This window comes from Phoenix dactylifera, unplaced genomic scaffold (genome assembly GCF_009389715.1).
Source record: "Phoenix dactylifera cultivar Barhee BC4 unplaced genomic scaffold, palm_55x_up_171113_PBpolish2nd_filt_p 000007F, whole genome shotgun sequence".
Lineage (NCBI taxonomy): Eukaryota > Viridiplantae > Streptophyta > Magnoliopsida > Arecales > Arecaceae > Phoenix > Phoenix dactylifera.
The window spans coordinates 2,618,561-2,638,873 of NW_024067666.1; the positions used below are offsets into that span (position 1 = coordinate 2,618,561).

Below are 20,313 nucleotides of genomic sequence, written 5' to 3' on the forward strand. Positions count from 1 at the left end.
AATTGTAGGTTTACATGAAACTCTTATATTTTGCATTGCAAGGGAATATACTTTTAGTGCACCATAAATTGCTCTCTTTGAGGAAATTACAGAGGTGATTTCAAGACTGCATTGAACATAACATAAACAGAATTTCTGCAACATATAAGGAGGAAGGTTTTGCTGTTAGAATGAAACAGGTTGCTATGAGAGAATGATTCATACAAGACAGATCAGACGGCACGTATATTTTGAAGGCCTGGTGTGCCTTGCGTCAATTCTGCACCCCCAGCATCAGCAGGCAGGATATTTCTTAAGAGTGAACTGAGCATGAGACTTTCAGATATTTCTCCGTCATACAGATCACAGAGCCTCAAAACTGGTGTAGTTGGTCCGATAAATTACATCGGGTTGGTAGGACTACCGCCTTTAGTTTCCGCAACCGTTGGATGTGCTTATATTTTCATAAAAAATATTTGCTCCACAAGGATATGTGTCTACAAGATGGTCTTTATTATTAAATAAGGAGAAACCCTGTATATCGGATGCAAGCAATGGGAATCGTCTGCTGAAGCCCAGCCTTCGGGTAACAACGACGCATGCAAAAGAATAAGGAACTCCCTCCGCTGTCCTGAAATCTGAATCAATTCTTTGTAAATTATAATCAAAGAATCACAGCATGCTTACATGGACAGAAAAGTCATTTTCATTCAACTGGTGCAAGAAAAACAAGAAGTAGTTTGCAAAATTAATTTTTAATCCAACCCCATCAATAATGATAACAGAATCGGATGTCAACATATCAAGACTAGCATCTAGCTGATATAATACTGGAGATGCTTGGTATCACACAGGGAAGAAAAATTTTACTCAAATAACATCTTCGAGACATACACTAAAGCCCTTGACAAGTGCCCAAATGTATGCAACATGCATGTTGGAATCAGATAATTGGCATACATCATCAAACCAATCCATAAAGTGAGCATATCTGTCACATCTTCTATATTGACACCTATCTTGTTCCCTACACCTCTCTAGCAGCAAAGATAATCATGCATTACCCCAGAATTTGACAAAAATCAACATTTCCATGAGCAAAATTATGGATCTGGTCAACATCCCAAGCCCATTATAAGCTCATTCAACATGCAAGCAGCACTAGCAGACACGCTTGAACATTGCAAAGCACCACCTGTATCTCAGAGCTTAAAACAGCTGACAGAACACGTGCGCATGCAGAGCAAACAATATGCAGAATGCACGGGTCCATAATGCGACGAAACATGTATGAATTATCACATAAGCCAACGCAGGTAAATCAAAGAACGAATCAATAGATACAATAAAATGGGTCAGGAAGGAAACAACATTTCATTAGCTATAGGCTCCCACTTCAAGGGTACAACTCCTTAGTGACGTAATTAACTGAGTTCTCCACAAAAGAATTAAAAGACAACTACTAAATGGAACACGATCAGCTCATGAAAATCCATGGCACCACTCTTAGCACACAAAAACATCTGCAGCTGCACAGCATCAAATCATGGTATCACTGACGATCCAGAAAAATATCTGTAAATGGAACAACCAGTGAACACATATTATCAGAAAAAGAACTACTTGCACAGAGGCAAACCAAAACATAACAACATTATTGATATCAAAGAAATAGAAATGAAGCAACTTTGGGCAGCCTAATGTTACAAGTTAGCAGTAATAATATCATTTCACAAGAAAAATGTGGCACATCAACAAATCTTAAAAGAGTACAACCATTTCCAGTAGAAAAACATGGTGCATGCTACTAGTCCTCTAAAAGTCAGATGATTTTGGAACTTTCTGGGTCATACTGGATCGGACCAATAGAAATTTTAGAAGTAACCTTTTCACACAACCTTCTTAAAGCGATTCCAACTAGTTCAGGATAATAGCAAAAGTTTTATATCTGCCAATCACAGTAAAAGGGAAAAAACTAAGAGGCACCGATCACTTCACCACCTAACTCAATTAGGACATCAACCCATACAAAGAGATCTTACTAGTATGAAAATTTAAAACACGATCAATGCGTCTTTCATCTAGAAAAGTCCATTTGATTACAGGATATCATGCGCGGGATGCAATTCTATTCAGCTCCAATTAAAAATAGAAACCAACTAGAATAGACAAAGAAGGAAACTACACGGGAAACATGTTGCAGAAGAAGCAAACTACTGGTGCTAAATTTTTGACTGGATCCAGCAATTTCCTTTTGTTTCCACTTCTTCTCCGCATAGTTACCTGTTTCTCCCATTTGCAATGTATTTTTCCCTACATCCCACTGTCATTTTGCAAAAAAGAAAGGGTAATGACCTAATGGGCAGGGACAAACTAATCCAAACAAGAGCAGAAGTAGTACTTAAATGATTCTAGTTCAAAAAGGCTGGAAATATAGAATCTTTGAGAAATAATCAAGTAGAAATCAAACATCATAAAAAGTTACAAGTATACGATGCCAAGCTGGAAACTGGAAGTAGCGCAGAGTACTTATCAAAATGTCTTACTCCAGAAAGTAGGTGAAATTGCATCCCCCCCACCCCCACCCCCAATATAATTGAGAAATAAGTGAAATTACTCCCCTTCAATGATTAATTTCAACTTGCAGAAATTATTCAAACAACTTACATGAAGCAGAGTTCAAGTGATATCAATTCCTGAATATGATCATCAATCAACCAACACAATAGGTATGTTAACTTGGAATCGGTGGACCACGTTCATTGTTCAGATTCTGCACAAAGTTAAATCTAACAAAAATTACTTGCAGTCTCAGGCCCTGTCCACAACTAACAATGCCTCAAGCTCTTCCCTACGCCGTTCCAATTCCTGCATCAGCAGAACTTGAAGTTAAAAGTACAGAGAAATAGTTACAAGGAACAGGAAGTACTGCAATGACAAATCTACAAAACATTCTCGCATTGTGGTTGAGTTTACTTCTTAATTTCTTATGCAACTGTTTCGTTCAGTTTGCAGACAATGGAACAGAAGATGACAAAGTCAAGCAAGAACAGGCAACTGAAGTTAAAAACAGCAGTACTAGTACTAATACATACATGCATAAAATATATTCTAATATATAATGCTAACTATGCTGGTGAGCCTGTGTCTGAGGTGTATCATGATATCTGCATTTTGACTATTCACCTAAGGTCAAAGGTTCCAACCCTTCCACTCGCATTATTATTTTATTCTTTAAAAAGACGCGCCCACACTCTAGTGTCAAATAAATATAATCCCATGGCAAATATATATTAGCATTAACTCACACTTAAAAGCTAGGAAAGAAGATGAATTGATTGATGCAAAACACACTTATCATGATCATGACTTAAAGCAGTCAACCTATAGGAGCTGGAATAATATTGTAATAGCCAAACAACCAGAGGCATTAGAAGAAAACAAGGATTCCAAACATCTCAAAAGAATAAAGGATTTTGGCCAGGTACATGATACTTTGATAATTGCTACAATTTCAAGTTACATATTCGCAGCAATAAAGGTATCATGATTGTCATCACCAAAAAATAGCTTACTGTGGCATTCCATCTATCTGAAAATTTGGCATTGAAGGCATGCATTTGAATGCTTTTTCTCAGGTTGGTGATGGCTGGTTATGGCGTGTGCACCCCTGATAACTATATGGCGGAATAGGATGGTTGAATTCACAAGAAAAGAAAGATCACTCTGTTCTCCTAATAGTATAAAGTACATGAATTTGAATATATAGACTAGTATGGAGAAAGTATTCAAATTGACTACACAACTCGTGTTCATTGTGGCATGACTTGTATCTCATAAACAACTTCCATAGAATGATGCAGCAAAAAAATGCTGAAATCAAAACAGTAGCCATCATAACATTTAATGTCTTACAATACTGTCAAACTCTTTGTTGTGTTTTGTATGTACAATTTCTGAGGCTACCCATCCTCCAGTACTGCAGTGTTCCTCCAACCATCAGAAGTACGAGAGGATACAAGATCCAGAGATACAAAGAGGCTAACCGCAAGAAGGGGATCAAACAAATAACAACAGGCATGATAACAATGCCTTGACAATCCAAGGATCTAATGCAGATCATGGAGGTCATTTCGATCTAGGTCATATAATCTGGATTATGCATCGTAAGATTATGGTAACGACTTTTCTGGGAAGGAGAACATATGGATCATTCACTTCTTTTAAGGTGTACTTAGAACATAGAAGGTGGAGGCTGAACTGGTACTGGACTAAGCCATAGGGTATGAAGATTAGGAGTCATGTGGAAAGCCATGTATGGTGAATGTTCCACTTCTGTAATGTGGAGAATGAGAAAGAGAAGGTTGAAGAATGTGTTAAAGAGTTGAATTGTCTCATTTGTCACATTAGTACACTGCAAATCACTAATTATGAAATTTGATTGATTTGAGCCAATGTTCTTATATGTAGAATTCGAGCCTGAGAAAACCACAGAATCAAGATCACTGAATATTACAAACAAACTGAACTGAGCAGGAAACAAACTTATAGCTATTATTTAAAATTTAACATCCACTGCAGCCTTCACAGTTGAATGGCTTTTGAAGCCGATGAACTAATTGCTTACACCTTACCTCTAGATCTCTAACAGCTTGCTCTTGTGTTATTTCCTTCTTCTGGTGTGCACGCTTCAGGAAACCAATGCATAGTACACCCTGAATGATTGTGGCATTAATAAATATACAGAACATTAAAACATGATGTAGCTTTTTCCCCCTTTTTTATGCTTAGTAGTAGTTGTTTTGGGGGGTCTTCCAAATGGTGCAATATAATTAACAAGCATAAACATCTAACGCACCATGACATGATTGAAAGAGTAAAATTCAAATGCATCATCTCTCGTCTCAAGTTGCTAATTACCCAGTATATCACATAAAAGTTAGTCCATATATATTTAATTTTGACGATACTTTAAACCAAAGAACTAAAATTTACATGGCACTGCATTTTTAGATTCTGAAAACAAGTTAGACCATGCTAGACACCACTTGTCTAGGCGCAGCACGGGCCTCTGAGGCCTTCTCCTACGTAATTCTGTGCAAAAAATGAACAATCAAAGCATTTATTTGAAATAGTTACCGAGATCACGTATGTCAAACCACATGCCATAAGAAGGTAACTTGCAATCTCCTGAAGCAAAATCAGATCTTTCCGCCGCCCGCTGACATCTGGGAAAGCTCTCGTCATCACGGCAACACTGTAGTGCAAAAAAAATTAACATTTTACACTTCAGATAGCTCTCTCTCTCTCTTCCCTGATTCCTCATAAATTAGCCAAAAGAGCAAATTTTCTCCTAAAGGAAAGAAGGAAGACAAGCGAGAAATTTCAAGCATAGCGGACAAATACTTACAAGATCTGCAGCATACCCCTTCCAGCCCAGTACTCAAATATCTGCATTTATTAAGGAAAAATATTAATTAATTAATAGACCAAAAATTCATTAAAAATTGAAGTTATGTCGAATTTAAAATAGCTAAATAAAAAACGAGGATGAAAGATCGAAACTGACCCGCCAGAATTTCATTATAAAACTCCACTCGGTCTCGGCAACGGCTACAAAGAGGGCGATTAGGACCGCGTAGCAGCGGAATATCCCACCAAAAATCTTCCAATTTTTTTTCCCCAAAAACAAAAGAAACGACAGAAGTAGTGAGATTTGGAGAAGAAGAAGAAGAAGGAAGGAAGGAACGATGTAGGGTTTGTTAGGGTGGGCGGCGCTTACATCGGATCCGTTCTTGAACGACTGGACGGCGGAGAGGACGTTGACGACGACGCAGAGGACGGCGATGACGGCAGTGAGGAAGCTGAAGCACCGGCAGACGATCAGCAAGGGGTCCGGCCGCGACCGGATCCGGACGGAAGGGACGTCCGGCGGCTGTGCCGGCGCCCGCCGGGAGGCCTCGCCGGCCTCCACGTCTCTCGCCATCGGAGGGGGCTAGCTCGCTCTCCTTTAGGGTTTCAGCTCGGGGCTTCGAAGGCTAGAACCAGGACTCTCTTTTATCTTTCTTGGTTCCCCCCTCGAGTGTTCGTCTTGTGATGGGGAGTTGGGGAGGAGAAGCATATAACGGGCGGTTGCGCGAAATGGGATATACTTGGCCCGCCCCCGAAGCAACGCGTGAGATATTTGACTCTTTGCAGCGAAAAAGGGCAAAGCTGGAAACTCATATTTGCGGACAAAAGATTATGAAAGATTTATTATAACGCTAACAAACTCATTAGTAATATCCTCATGATTGGAGATCCAAATAAGACACCTGGTCCTGGTGGGTTTCATAGTGATTTCTATGAGTAATGTTAGAACTTTGCGGGAATGAGTATTCGAGAAGCTTTTGATATTGTTGCTTCTTTTTTTTTTTTTTTGATACATCGGCTGCTCACACTGATCTTACATTAGCACAGCCAGCTACATCACTAGCAAGAATGCTATACAAAGCAGAAGGAATAGAGACCTGCTTCATTATACTAAAATTTCTCTAGTTTGTCAAAATCGTGCTACGTTTTTCTATCATTATGATTATCTTACGAATTAGAAAATCGATACGCAAAAATCCCTTATTTATCTATCTTCCAAGGTGTATCATTGGCACCGAAGAATGGTGGAATAGCGTCGTCGACTGGGTTGTTTTCTATGCTGCACATCATTCAGAAGAGTTTTGCTGAGTATACTCACACTTGTTTAGTGTGAGTCACCGTTGTATTAAAAAAGAATTATGATTAGATTGCCTATATTTCTAGTAGATAATGAAGCTTCGAATAGAAACTTAATGACCGATCTTTTTGGATCTCAGTTTACTGAATATGTTCAAGCCATTCCTGTGTCTAGATATGGTGCTGCAGATAAATGGGTGTGGAAATGGGATACTTATGGTACAGATTCTGCTAAGTCTGTTCTTAGGACCTTTGAGAGGACCTGTAAATGCAGGGTATGATTCTTGCCAAGTTGTCTGGGAAATTCAGGTAGCACCTATAGTGACAACTTTCACATGGAGATTACCATGGGGTAGGCTTCTTACTAATATATATATATATATATATATATATATATATATAATGTTCTTTGCCCTGTATGTAAATTGGTTTCTGAGACTAATAACCACTTGTTTTTTGAGTGCTATCATGCTAAAAGATTTGCCAGGAGCCAAATGATAAAGTGGAGGCTTACTTCCCATTTCTAGAGGAATGGCTAAATGATGATTGGCTATTGGCAGATGTTATACTAACAGACCTGATTTTTTTTATCAGTTCTTTCCAATACACTGTGGCAAAGATGGAAACACAGGAACTCTTGCTTTTCACACGCAGGAAGGCTTCTCCTCATGCAGTTAGTTATTCAAAAAGTTACGGCTTTAGCTAGTGACTACATGAAGCAGGATGTCAGATCACCAACTGAAAGGCAGACAAAACCTCGGTGCATTGGTTTCCACCTCTAGTCGGTGAAGATTAACAGTAATGTGTCTTTTGACCCTCATTAATCCACTGCTGGAGCTAGTTTTGTGATCATGTCTGATGATTCTGCTGTTTTGCAAGGGCCCTCCTGGCAAAGAGCCCCTCCTTGCTGAGATATGGGCTGTCGGAGAGGCCTCACAGATCACAGATGGCTTTTACTTATAATATATAGAATGTTAACGTTGGAATGTGTTTACACTACATCTTTTCTCAAGATGATACGTAGAAGACAGGTGCTCATTCAGCCTCATGGTGGGATAAGAACACGATATGTATAATAGGGTTTCAGATGAATATTCCAAGTAAAGCTGAAGTAATAGAAAGCTGATCGAGTCAATTGAAAGGTATTAGGCCGAATAGATAGAAATGACTAGTAATATGAATTATTATGATACAGGTTAAGTATAGTAATTTGTGTGACCGGCCCCATTATGATAAACTTAAATGGTGGGGAATAATTGGCATATAAGTTACTAGAAGTGTCAAGAAAATGGAGGCTAGACATGGGCAGTCATGATTGAAGTGAGTAGTTACTTTTTGTTTAGTTTTTTAAATATAAATAAGTGAATTATAATTTCAGAAAAAATTAATTACTTTTACTTTATCGTTACTCTTTTTCGCCCGTTTTCTACCAGTGGAACTCTATCTCTTAGCTCTAACTACCTTCTATTCAGTTCTATTCATCTTCTTTCTGGTGATGCAATCAATCATAAATTTTTTTTACAAACAAGATATTTGGACCGATGCTATTCTTACCATTTTCTTCTTTGATCATCATTTTTCGGCTAATCCAATATCAACAGCACGTCCGGGCATCTACCATAGTCTTGCAGCAAGCCTGGGATCCCATCTTGGGAGCAAACAGAATATGTTTCCCGTAATCTCATTTCAATCATGAAGAAATTTGATTAAGTTCGAACAAGAAATCATGGGTATGATTAAAAGTCATTTGATTCTAAGGAGGATCTGGTAGGGTTTGTTTTAGTGAGTGAGTTGTATGCTACAAAAGCAACTTGAATTTCTCACTGGTCGGATCCACGGGATTGCTAAAACAACCATCCTCATTTAATACTAGATGCGTCAATATTTTTCCCAAGGCAAAACGTCCGAGTCACGAATCAGTCATCACCATATTTCCAAATATGAACAATAAAACAACCAAAAATAACTAAACGGTTACATTGACGGGTGAAAATATCACCATAACCTGAAGGAAAAAAAAAAAAAAACCCGACCAGAAAGTGACGGGAGAGGAAAGAGACGAGCCACCATCCTACCTCACTAGATTCCATGGCGATCGACGGCGGATCGGATTCCCTTCCCACTCCCAACCTGAAACACGCGATGGGCGGCGTGTCGGATTCCCTCCCCACTCCCAACCTGAAACAACGCGCTTGTCGAAATAAAACCACGCGCTTCTAGTCGCTATCTTGCTCCGCTCCTAACGTTGACTCCCTACTTCCTCCAAGATCTCAAACTTCTATTCCTGCTGCTATATTTACAGAGGCGCGGCGCCCAAAGACCTGGCGATATCGACTCCTCCTTATTAGGGGACTTTGTTTTGTGGGTGGTTGGGGGCGGGGGAAATGGAGAGCTATGTGAACGATAGGTTTGGCGGGGTGAAGCCGAAGAACTCGTCGGAGGAGGCGCTCCGGCGATGGCGGAAGCTGTGCTCCGTGGTCAAGAACCCCAAGCGCCGCTTCCGCTTCACCGCCAACCTCTCCAAGCGATCCGAGGCAGAGACCATGAAACGCACCAACCAGGTGCTCTTCTTTCTCCCGTCTTTCTTGCTCCGCTATCTGAATATTTTCCTGCCTCCCGTTCTGTTCGCCTGTTTAATCCTGTTGCTTGGATTTTGCTATTTGGAATCTTATTCAATGCTCTCTTTTTGAATTGGGAGTTTGGATCTGAAGTACGGTGGATCTAGCTGAAGATATGTGAAGGATCACTAAATAATCGAGTACGAGGAGAGTTTGGTAGATCTAACTAAAAGGAAGAGAGGTGAAAGTTTCATCAACTAATACAAGATCATTTGTGTATTGCTAATGACAGCAATAGTTCATCTCTGACAAGAATTGATGGAAATCGGTCCATTGTATCTAGAAAAAGTACTGGCCTGGCATCGGTTGTTACCTCGGAGTGACGCTCTAATGCATGCTCGCTGTTAATTTTCTAGATTGTGGTGGCGCATGCATTCCTCCTGATACAGATAACAAATCTGTGAACTCTTAATTACTTTTTATAATACTTGTAATGGTCTCCACAAGCAATTTTGGTGCTCCCCTTTCGTTAAAAGCACTAATCTAATCTCCCTTCTGATTCACTTGAGCGTCCTCCCTCACCCTCCAAGTTCATGCAGCCAAATTCACATGCCGCTTCTTCACTGGTTTGAGGAAATCTGTTTAGAAATCTTAGGTTTCTTTGTTTTATGATATTCCATGGAGGCACCAACAGCTTGTGCTGCATTTTACAGGAGAAGTTGCGCATTGCTGTTTTGGTTTCCAAAGCTGCACTTCAGTTCATGCATGGTAATCCTTCAATCTCCATCTGGTTCTAGTCTGCAACTTGTGAGATATAGTTGCTTTTCCTTTTACTATAATCTGCCAATTTTCACATCCCTGAAAGAATTTCAGGTGTCAAAGTATATAGCGAATACGTTGTACCTGATGAAGTTGAGGCGGCTGGGTTTCAGATTGGTGCTGATGAGTTGGGATCCATTGTCGAAGGCCATGATGTAAAGAAGTTGAAGATGCATGGCGGTGTGGAGGGCATTGCAGACAAGCTCTCCACATCGACAACTAATGGGCTTACTGCTACTGAGGATGCATTGAGGCGCAGACAGGAAGTTTATGGAGCAAATAGGTTTACTGCAAGCAAGGTTCAGAGTTTTTGGGTATTTGTATGGGAAGCACTTCAAGACACAACACTCGTCATTCTTGCTGTGTGCGCTGTTGTATCCCTGATTGTCGGCATTGCCATGGAAGGATGGCCGAAAGGTGCCCATGATGGCCTTGGAATTGTTGCAAGCATCCTTTTAGTTGTGTTTGTCACTGCAACAAGTGACTATCGGCAGTCATTACAGTTCAAGGATTTGGATAGGGAGAAAAAGAAAATTTCAATGCAAGTTACACGGAATGGGTTTAGACAGAAGATTTCTATTTATGATCTTCTTCCTGGTGATATCGCGCATCTATCAATTGGAGATCAAGTCCCTGCAGATGGGCTGTTTATAAGTGGATTTTCTTTATTGATCAATGAATCCAGTCTGACAGGGGAGAGTGAGCCTGTTTATGTGAATGCAGAGAATCCTTTTCTTCTATCTGGGACTAAGGTCCAAGATGGATCTTGCAAAATGCTGGTAACCACTGTTGGCATGAGAACTCAGTGGGGGAAGCTGATGGCTACGCTTAGTGAAGGAGGAGATGATGAAACTCCATTGCAGGTCAAACTTAATGGAGTTGCAACTGTCATTGGGAAAATTGGTCTGTTCTTTGCAGTCGTGACATTTGCAGTGCTAGCACAAGGTGTTATGAGCTGGAAGTATCATGAGGGTCTGCTTTTGAGTTGGTCAGGAGATGATGCATTGCAAATGTTGGAGTATTTTGCTATTGCAGTTACGATAGTTGTGGTTGCAGTTCCTGAAGGGCTGCCTTTAGCCGTGACCTTGAGTCTTGCTTTTGCCATGAAGAAGATGATGAATGATAAAGCACTGGTCCGCAACCTTGCTGCTTGCGAGACTATGGGTTCAGCTACGGCCATTTGCAGTGATAAGACAGGAACGCTGACGACCAATCATATGACTGTTGTGAAAGCTTGTATATGTGGAAATGTCAAGGATGTAAGTTCTTCTGAGGGGACTATTAGTTTGTGCTCCCAAATTCCTGATTTTGCACTTAAAACTCTTCTGCAGTCCATATTTAATAACACAGGTGGTGAAGTTGTGATCAACCAAGACGGCAAGCTTGAAATCTTAGGAACACCAACTGAGATTGCTTTATTGGAATTTGGCTTGTCACTAGGTGGAAATTTTCAGGCACAGCGTCAGGAAACCAAACTCATCAAAGTGGAACCCTTTAATTCTGCAAAAAAGAGAATGGTAGTAGTACTCCAACTCCCTGAAGGAGAATACCATGTGCACTGTAAAGGTGCCTCAGAACTCATTTTGGCTGCTTGTGACAAGTTTATAGATCCTTCAGGTAATGTTCTTCCGCTTGACAGAGCAGCAGTCAATCATTTCAAGGATATAATTGAAAGCTTTGCTAGTGAATCTCTTCGGACCCTATGCCTTGCTTATATAGAAATTGGAAATGCTTTCTTGGCAAAGGAGCAAATTCCAGTTGAGGGATACACATGTATTGGAATTGTAGGCATCAAGGATCCTGTCCGCCCAGGTGTGAAGGAGTCTGTTGCCGTTTGTAAGTCTGCTGGGATTACTGTTAGAATGGTCACTGGGGATAACATAAATACAGCAAAAGCAATTGCTCGAGAATGTGGTATACTTACTGATGAGGGTGTAGCTATTGAAGGCCCTGAGTTCAGAGAGAAGAGTCTTGAAGAATTACTTCAACTAATTCCAAAAATCCAGGTTGTATTTCTTGTACTTAAAATTATTTAAATTTCACAGTTAACCAATGATCGCCCCTTCACTAACTTGCTAATTTTCCATTTACAAGGTAATGGCTAGGTCTTCTCCATTAGATAAGCACAACCTAGTACAGCATCTGCGCACTAGGTTTAATGACGTCGTTGCTGTGACTGGTGATGGTACAAATGATGCTCCAGCACTTCATGAGGCAGATATTGGACTTGCAATGGGCATAGCAGGGACTGAGGTATTTGTTTTGATTGCCCTCCCCTCAGGAAACTGATCCAATTGCCTAAGCAAAAAAATAGACCACATGATTGACCCTCATGGAAGACATCCAAATTGGTTCCCTGAGATTGTTGTCAACCTTTCTTTTTAAGCCTTCATAGTTTGATCCTGTCATCCTCTCCCATAATTTCATTGTTACTCATAAATATTAATTATAATTTCTGCCTTTTTTTCTCTATTATCACATTTATTGTTATACATGGGCCCTAGCATAATCCAGTAATTTGGCATTTCCTTATTTTTAAGATAGCATTTATTGAGCTAGTTCAATAAACCAACCTAGTTTATGCCATGCTTTTCCATATCTGAAGTGGCATTTTACTTTTCACTAATGCTTTACTTTTTTCAAATCTGTTATGGACAATTTTACTTGAGACAGATGGTGTTGCAATGTCCTCCTTAGTTTGGTCAACTTAAATATGTTATTTTCATGGAGCTCTCTTTTGTAGGACGTCAATAGCATTATGATACATTATTTATTTCCCAAAATTTAGAAAGAAAGCACTTAACAAATGTTTGAAAGCATGCTTGGACCATCTCAGTTCTAAGGATTTATGATACATATAAAACACTAACCTAGGGAATCGGGATGATAACATGCCCAAGCTTATTCTCCACAAGTGCAGCCAGTTTTCAAACAGGCGCACATCTATGACTGAACATTGGTGTATCATTGCCCACAACTTTACAGGCGTGCTGTTTTGGCTTGGTTCATTGCCTTGATATTTGCATGCTTAAGGAGAATAAGAAATCAGGTTTCCTTCTGTTTTTTGGACATCAAACCATCATGCTCTACTTCCATCAAAACAAATTTTGCTGGAAGAACAAAAACCAATAAAAAATCATGATGCTTGTATTCTGGACATGAAAGATGAAAAGAGGCCTTTGATTAGCCTGGAAGCACACAGACAGTAAAAGATGATGCAGATTGTTTACTGAAAAAAAGATGATTCAGATTTGAATCATGGAATCAATGAAGCACCTTTTAGACTGTATAGCTGAAAACTATACATCGTTGGTGGCTGCGAAATCATTAAATAATAGAGCACTTAACAAAATTTTCTTTCTTACAGTAGTAGCAGGTCAAACTGGTGTAGTCTTAATCTATATGATTTAATGCATCTTTGAGGCAATTATCAGTTGGCTGGGCCATGAGTGATGATATTAGAGTGTTATTCATCCTGCTGCCATTCTTTTACATTACAAAATTAGCCACATCATTGCTATATTACTTCACCCTTATGCTATTAGTGCATGGTCTTATTCTCAGGCTTGCAGCAGTCACTACTGTTTAATTATTTACTTGCTTAGTAAAAACTCATTTATATTTCAAACTTATGTGTAATCATTGTTTAAAATTTTGGCTGGAAAAAATACATGAATCAAAAAATATTCAGATTGTTAATTAGTTGATTCATAATGGAGTGCTGCAATATATATATATATATATATATATATATATATATATATATATATATATATTTCAAAGGCATTACCAAGACTAATATTTAAAGGAATTTACCATCATTCACTTCAACAAACTGATGTAGCTACCTCAGTGATAAAGGCCAAAGGTTTTGGCTTGTTTAGGCCAAAGGTTTTGGCTTGTTTGTGCCAAAATGTTCCAGACCCTACACTAATTTGGAGTGAGCTTCTAAGACAAAATTTCGGACTTTTTTTATCATAATTAAGTGATTCAGAAAAGAATAATTAAGTTCAATTAGTAGATGCAGTTAAGGAGCCTCTGTCCTTACAGACCCTGGAGAGCATCTTAGTCAGTGAATATTGCTTTAGCAGTAGCAGGAATGGAAGAAAACTAGACGACGTGCACGGATACTGTCATGTTCAAATGGCTGAAGTATTGATGCACATGCAAAAGGCAAAGTGATTTGTCAGGGAAATGTGAATACTGAAATTTTAATACAAAGGGTTACATTATTAGTGATACAACTTATAGGATTGAATTATTTTGCAAGCTTCCAATAGCAGGACATCATTTGGTGGCAGTATAGGACCTTAGGTTGAAGATAACTTTAACAGAATTACAACTATAAATTAGACAGATCTCTTCTCTAAACATGTTGTACTGCTGATTTGCATGATCACGATAAACATATATTCATGTTGAATCAATCTTAGCTGTGTTTCCTTGATGACCACAGATCCCAGCTGCCTGCACCACAATCCTTTGCCTTCATCCTTAAATTGCAGGGTTTGATCATTTATATAAATATCATTATAATGCATCTTCAATTTCAAGAATCTTAGTATCAGGACATGCTTCCATGGACCAGCAGATATGCAGGATCTCAGTCTGAATTTTCTGTTGCATTGATCTTCTGCAGTTTGCTATAGCTTTGTCAGCCATACTAGTTTGAAATGGTGTGTTATGCTATTAATGTGTAGATAAAGAGGAATGAATACCAAGGATTGCTATGCCAGTATCGGAACTTGTACTGGTTTTTCGACAGCACGGTCCGGTACGCCCCTATGTCATTCCATGCTCGGCCTATACCGATATAGCAGAGAGGACAGGGGAGAGGGAGAACGGGAGAGAGGAAGAGAGAGAGGGGGAAGGTAGGGAGATGGAGAGAGAGAGAAGGCCGGTGGAGCACACCCCAACATGGCAGAAAGGGCGGGGGAGAGGGAGAATGGGAGAAAGGAAAAGAGAGCGAGAGAGAGGGGGTGGAAGGGAGAGGGAGAGGGAGGAAGGGAGGGAGAGAGTAGAGGGGGGCAGATGGCTGGTGGTGGTCGGCGGAGGCCGGTGGAGGGCTGGAGAGGGGCGCGGAGGGGATGAGGAGAGGCTCTACCCTCCGGTTCCCCAGTTTCGTTCGAAACAAGGGTTTCAGAGGGGGGGTTCTTTTTTTATTTCAAAAAAAAAAGTGAAGTCGGCAACCTTTTTTGCAGACTTCACTTAAATTTTTCGAAATTAAAAAGAGGCCCCTCTCTGGGACCTCTGTTTGGAACAAAACAAGAAAACTGGAAGGTGGAGCCCCTTCTCCGCCCACTGGTCGTCCACCACCAGCTGTCCAACATTCTCCCTCTCTCTTCTTCCCTCTTCCTCTCCCTCCCCCTCTCTCTTTTTCTCTCTTTCCTTCTCCCTCTCCCCTTCCTTCGTTGGTTTCTCAATTTGATTGTTGGAACCATCCTGGTCCACCCTCAGTACAGCTCGATACACTCTAAATCGGGCAGTTCAGGATGGTTCCGCCGATCTTGATGAGTACTATTATCTGTTTGGACTTTAAACACTTAAGTTTATGACAATACTATCATGAAATTATATATATTGATTTGTCTCTAGTTATAGCTGTCCTATGCTAAATTTTGGCATTCCTCCTATTGTTGTGGTGCGGTGCCATCAGAAAACTTGTGTTTTGACCTTATAGAAACCATGTTTACATGCATTGAGATTTAAAAGGTTTTAAAAATAAAATTGTTGCTGTCATATATATTCTGTCATCAATAACCCTGTGTTATTGCTTGGATGTATGTCCTTTTTTTTCCTCTTTGAGTTGAAGGGATTGCTAGGATGTATGTCATAGATTGTAATACCCTACCAAGAATTTTTTCAGATCATTGAATGGTTATGGCTAGAAAGAACTGTATATGTCTCGGCTAACCCGTTTGTAACTGGGAATTCTGGTGCTCTCAATCATATATTCGTAACGGAGTCTGTTCCAGGTTTCATTCTTTTATGGAAAATGATTTAGTCATATGCCTAACATATTCCTCAAGTATACCCTTTGCAGCAACATCACGCAGTTCAACATTCTTGATCTTCTTCTCTTCTCATATAAGTGTCATATTTCCGAAAAGATAACCAAACTATTTTTGTCAAACAAGTTATGGCAGCCCATTTTTGCTCTTGCTGCATGTATTACATTCTGCTCTATTCACAATTCCTTTACTATAGAGAGTTGCAGAGGCAGCATTTTTCTTTCTCAGTTTCATCACTTAGATGGTGGATATTCTGTATGTGATTTGCATAATGCTTGAATGATCACAATTTTAGTTGTGCAACAATTTCATTAATCATTATGATCGAGCACTTGGTAAGAGGAACCTAATAATTTGTTTCCACAAATTTGTTTTCAATTGTATTACTTGTTTCATGCAGGTGGCTAAGGAGAGTGCTGATGTCATAATTTTAGATGACAATTTTTCAACAATTGTTACTGTGGCAAAATGGGGACGTTCTGTATACGTAAACATTCAAAAGTTTGTACAGTTTCAGCTCACTGTTAACGTGGTTGCTCTCGTAGTTAATTTCTCCTCGGCATGCTTGACAGGTAAAAAATATTCATGGTTGTAATTAAATTCCATACTCTAACATTTTCTCACTTTATCACATTGTTATTTTCTCTAGGAACTGCTCCACTGACTGCCGTTCAGCTGCTTTGGGTCAATATGATCATGGATACTCTGGGGGCACTTGCATTAGCCACTGAACCTCCTCAGGATGACTTGATGGAAAGATCACCAGTTGGAAGGACAGGAAAATTCATTACCAACATGATGTGGAGAAATATCTTTGGGCAAGCATTTTATCAGTTTATCATAATGTGGTATCTCCAGACACAAGGAAAAGGACTATTTAAGCTTGAGGGCCCTGGTGCTGATCCTACACTGAATACAATTATGTTCAATTCGTTTGTCTTTTGTCAGGTAAGTTCTTGACATTTATACTTCTCTTAGGAATTCTTATATTTTTAGTTTCTTTTATTTTTCATTGGAGCGAAGAAGAATGTCTCTAATGATAGATAGTATATCCATATGCTTTATTGGTAAAACATCAGAATACGAAAAAAGGGACAAATCACCTGAACTTTTAGTATCAATATTCTTTCATAAAAATATATGTGTATGTATGTATGTGTGTGTGTGTGTAATGTATGCTTGCACACGCGCACATGTGTGCATGTGTGCATCTGCATGTTCGTGGTCGTTTTCGTATGTGGGCGCGTACATGCGTGCATGTGCACGCGCGCACGTATGTGCTTGTGCTCGTGCGTGCGTGTGCGTATACAGATGCAGTAGGGTGCGGGTGGGTGGGTGGGGGACACATGCGTATGCATGTGCATGCATGCGCCCGTGCCTTCGTGCGCATGAGGGCGTGGGCATCTGCATGTGTGTGTGCGTGTGTGCGTGTGTGTGTACATGTTGATTGTGTAAGTTCGTGGGTTCTGAACACTGGATAAAGAAAGGCAATTGCCAGAGCATTCACGTATATGAACTGTTGTCAATTACGGAATTACATTTGGTGTGGGGCAATGAAATACCAAGGTCCTTTTTAGAAATCATAAATCTTATGTTTTGAGATACCTGTACAACATTCTTTACATTAGACCCTTGGAACCAATGATGTTCTAGCGAGTATATTTTCAACAATGCATCGGTTTAAGCACTTTCATCCAACTCGAGTAGCAATTATGTTATCGACCATCAATATTGCCAAATGTGTGCTTCAGCCTATATATAATCTCAATGTTAACTTTGTTAGAGTTTTATTTTCAAAGTAACACCAGAGATTTATTTTTCAAAATAACAACTTTTCTTCTTATCTGTTGGAAACTGTTTAGTTCCTTAACCAAGAGATGCTTCGTTTTCTCTTCTTATCTGTGGGAAGTTTGAAACTTTGACAACCATACTTTTATAAGAGTCGCTTCTTTTCAATTCTATATATATGATGCACTCCGGCAAATTTGGTTCCTTCTCTTCATTGTTACAGCCATACTCTCTCTCCATTACAACTCTCTCTCTCTCTCTCTCTCTCTCTCTCGCTTACAAATTAACAAGTGCAAATATTGGTGTGCTATAATTTATGGTGCAGTCTAAAGTGTTGAAAAAGTATGGGCTTTGTATCCTGCCGACAATAATTTCTACAAATTCACCTGCATAGTGGGGAAATACATATCTTTAACAAAGTGCCTTAAGTGGTACGTCTAGCCCAGTTATTTATTTCTTCTTTTGCAGGTTTTCTTTGAATTTGGTACATGAAGTTCCCCAACAAACCTAACCAAAGAAATAATCTTTCAATAATCTGACTTTTTTAATATAAAAAAAATACATTTTATGCTTCCAAGTAAATAGAAGCAGGCGAGTGGCTACTAATGCCTGATGCACAAGCCAGATTTTGTGATATCTGCTGATTTCTTCAGTGTCCAATGCAGGTGTTCAATGAGATAAGTTCTAGAGAGATGGAGAAGATAGATGTGTTCAAGGGCATGCTGCAGAACTATGTCTTTGTGTGCGTTCTTACGAGCACCATCATCTTTCAAGTCATAATTGTTCAATTTCTTGGTGATTTTGCAAACACAACACCACTTACAGGATTGCAGTGGTTTTTAAGTGTGTTCATTGGTTTTGTGGGCATGCCAATAGCTGCAGTCATCAAGTTAGTCCCTGTGGGGAGCTAAGTGAAGATAAATGCAGCGCAGGACATGGGAACATAACTGGTATTTTTTCTTTATTTCCCAAGGCCATTACGATGACTAACTCCACATTGAAATTATGTAATGGAGGAAAAGACCTTGAAACCAACCATATAGAAGTGTGCCCAGAGGGCGAAAACAATTTTTCAGCGGATCAGCAATTCTCTCTTCTTGATGATCACAGAATATCTTCTTTGGTAAGAGATGGTGACAGAATGTTGCTTGAGCAATTTCGAAAGTTTTACTGAAAGATTGTCTTGGGTGCTGCAAGATGGTAAAAATTTTATCGAAAGCTGTCTTCAAGAAGTGCACCCCAAAATAAAATTGAAGGGAAAAACCAAGTTCATCCAAGGATTCTATTAGGATGGATGAGAGCTGTGCCATGTAAAATATCTTGTGATTCAAGCATGAATTGTAAGCAGCAGTTTGCTAAACTTTTGTTTTACTGAAAAACATCTTAGAATTTTAATTCTGATAACATGGCATGTAATGCTCCGGCAAGACTTATTGCCAAAACATCTTTCCACAGATGACCAACGCAGGCAGAGATTACTTAAAACATGCAAATTTGAATGTTAGTTTAGATTTCTACCAAAAAAATGTTGATTTAGATCAAAGCTGTAGTGCTGCATCATAGGCAAAAACCACAAGAAAATAACAATTAGTTCTCCATTTTAAGCATCCTCATGTGAAAACTGCATGCAGATAGCAAGGAATGGACCAACATAGTATTGGAATCAGAACCTGCTATTATTGATGCATGAAATGCAACACACTGCAGTCAATATCATTAAAGGATATATAGAACAGCTGTACAATTATTAGAGGGCTTCATTTCATTTACAAATGTTGCTAGTCTCACAAGACCTCACGTTTTTTGTTCTTTCTCTTGACATTTGATGCTTCTCTTCTAAAATCCTGTGACAGATTACTCTAGAGGTTCCATTTTGTCATCATGTTTGGCATGCAAGACCAAACCAATAAATCATTGCCCTGATTCAAAGAACCATGCAGCTTTATAGGCCAGCCAAAGGCCAACGGGCCCAAGAGTCAAGGAGGGACACCAACAAGCCACGCGAGCCAAACAGTTGGGAAACCGAATAGGTTGTGAGCCTAATAACAGGCCAAACTCAACCAAATAGCGTATCATTGTGCAAACTTTTTGTTGCCGTCTGGAACGGGCGCGACCAAAATGCCGAGCTGATGGAATTGCTAGAGATCTTGGCTCGTTCGCCGGATGGCAGTCGTTGCATGCTTCCGTGCGATGATGTGGTGGCTGTTGTGCTCGAACAGTGATGATCCCGACGTTGCGCGCCTTCGAGTTGGTGTTTGATGGTGGAGGTGCTATTATGACCGAACACTCCAAATAATAAAAGATAAGGAAGTCTATCCACCGAAGCATGTCCGGCAAGGATTCTCCAATGCCGTCAAATACAGCTCTCAAGAACAAAACGAGGCCTAGAAGAGGCAATGAAGCACCGCAAGAAAGTTGAAAGAGAACTTACCTAAATAGCCTCTGGAAAT

The 20,313-nt window shown here is 39.6% G+C and overlaps 2 protein-coding genes across 7 annotated transcripts; one reads left to right on the plus strand and one right to left on the minus strand.

The window, feature by feature from the left end:
• Positions 1–1,270: 1,270 nt before the first annotated feature.
• LOC103709222 lies at positions 1,271–6,128 on the minus strand. 5 transcript variants are annotated; one of them, XM_026805466.2, is made up of 8 exons: positions 5,762–6,127; positions 5,549–5,644; positions 5,390–5,430; positions 5,119–5,236; positions 4,614–4,694; positions 2,647–2,847; positions 2,167–2,302; positions 1,271–1,554 (listed from the first exon to the last, which is right to left on the minus strand). In XM_026805466.2, exons 1-6 carry the CDS (start codon positions 5,963–5,965, stop codon positions 2,791–2,793), a joined length of 597 nt encoding a protein of 198 aa, XP_026661267.1. In that variant the 5' UTR covers positions 5,966–6,127; the 3' UTR covers positions 1,271–1,554; positions 2,167–2,302; positions 2,647–2,790. The 5 variants fall into 5 exon arrangements, with proteins under 5 accessions (XP_026661267.1, XP_008792683.1, XP_008792682.1 ...); XM_008794461.4 differs by having other exon boundaries at positions 1,271–2,302; XM_008794460.4 differs by lacking the exon at positions 2,167–2,302 and having other exon boundaries at positions 1,273–1,508.
• Positions 6,129–8,814: 2,686 nt separating this feature from the next.
• Positions 8,815–19,305, plus strand: LOC103709221 (calcium-transporting ATPase 10, plasma membrane-type-like). Of its 2 annotated transcripts, XM_008794456.4 has the most exons (8): positions 8,815–9,248; positions 9,959–10,013; positions 10,119–12,070; positions 12,159–12,317; positions 16,476–16,647; positions 16,725–17,023; positions 18,189–18,294; positions 18,529–18,666. In XM_008794456.4, exons 1-7 carry the CDS (start codon positions 9,072–9,074, stop codon positions 18,255–18,257), a joined length of 2,883 nt encoding a protein of 960 aa, XP_008792678.1. In that variant the 5' UTR covers positions 8,815–9,071; the 3' UTR covers positions 18,258–18,294; positions 18,529–18,666. The 2 variants fall into 2 exon arrangements, with proteins under 2 accessions (XP_008792678.1, XP_008792677.1); XM_008794455.4 differs by lacking the exon at positions 18,189–18,294 and having other exon boundaries at positions 8,832–9,248; positions 18,529–19,305.
• Positions 19,306–20,313: the final 1,008 nt, after the last annotated feature.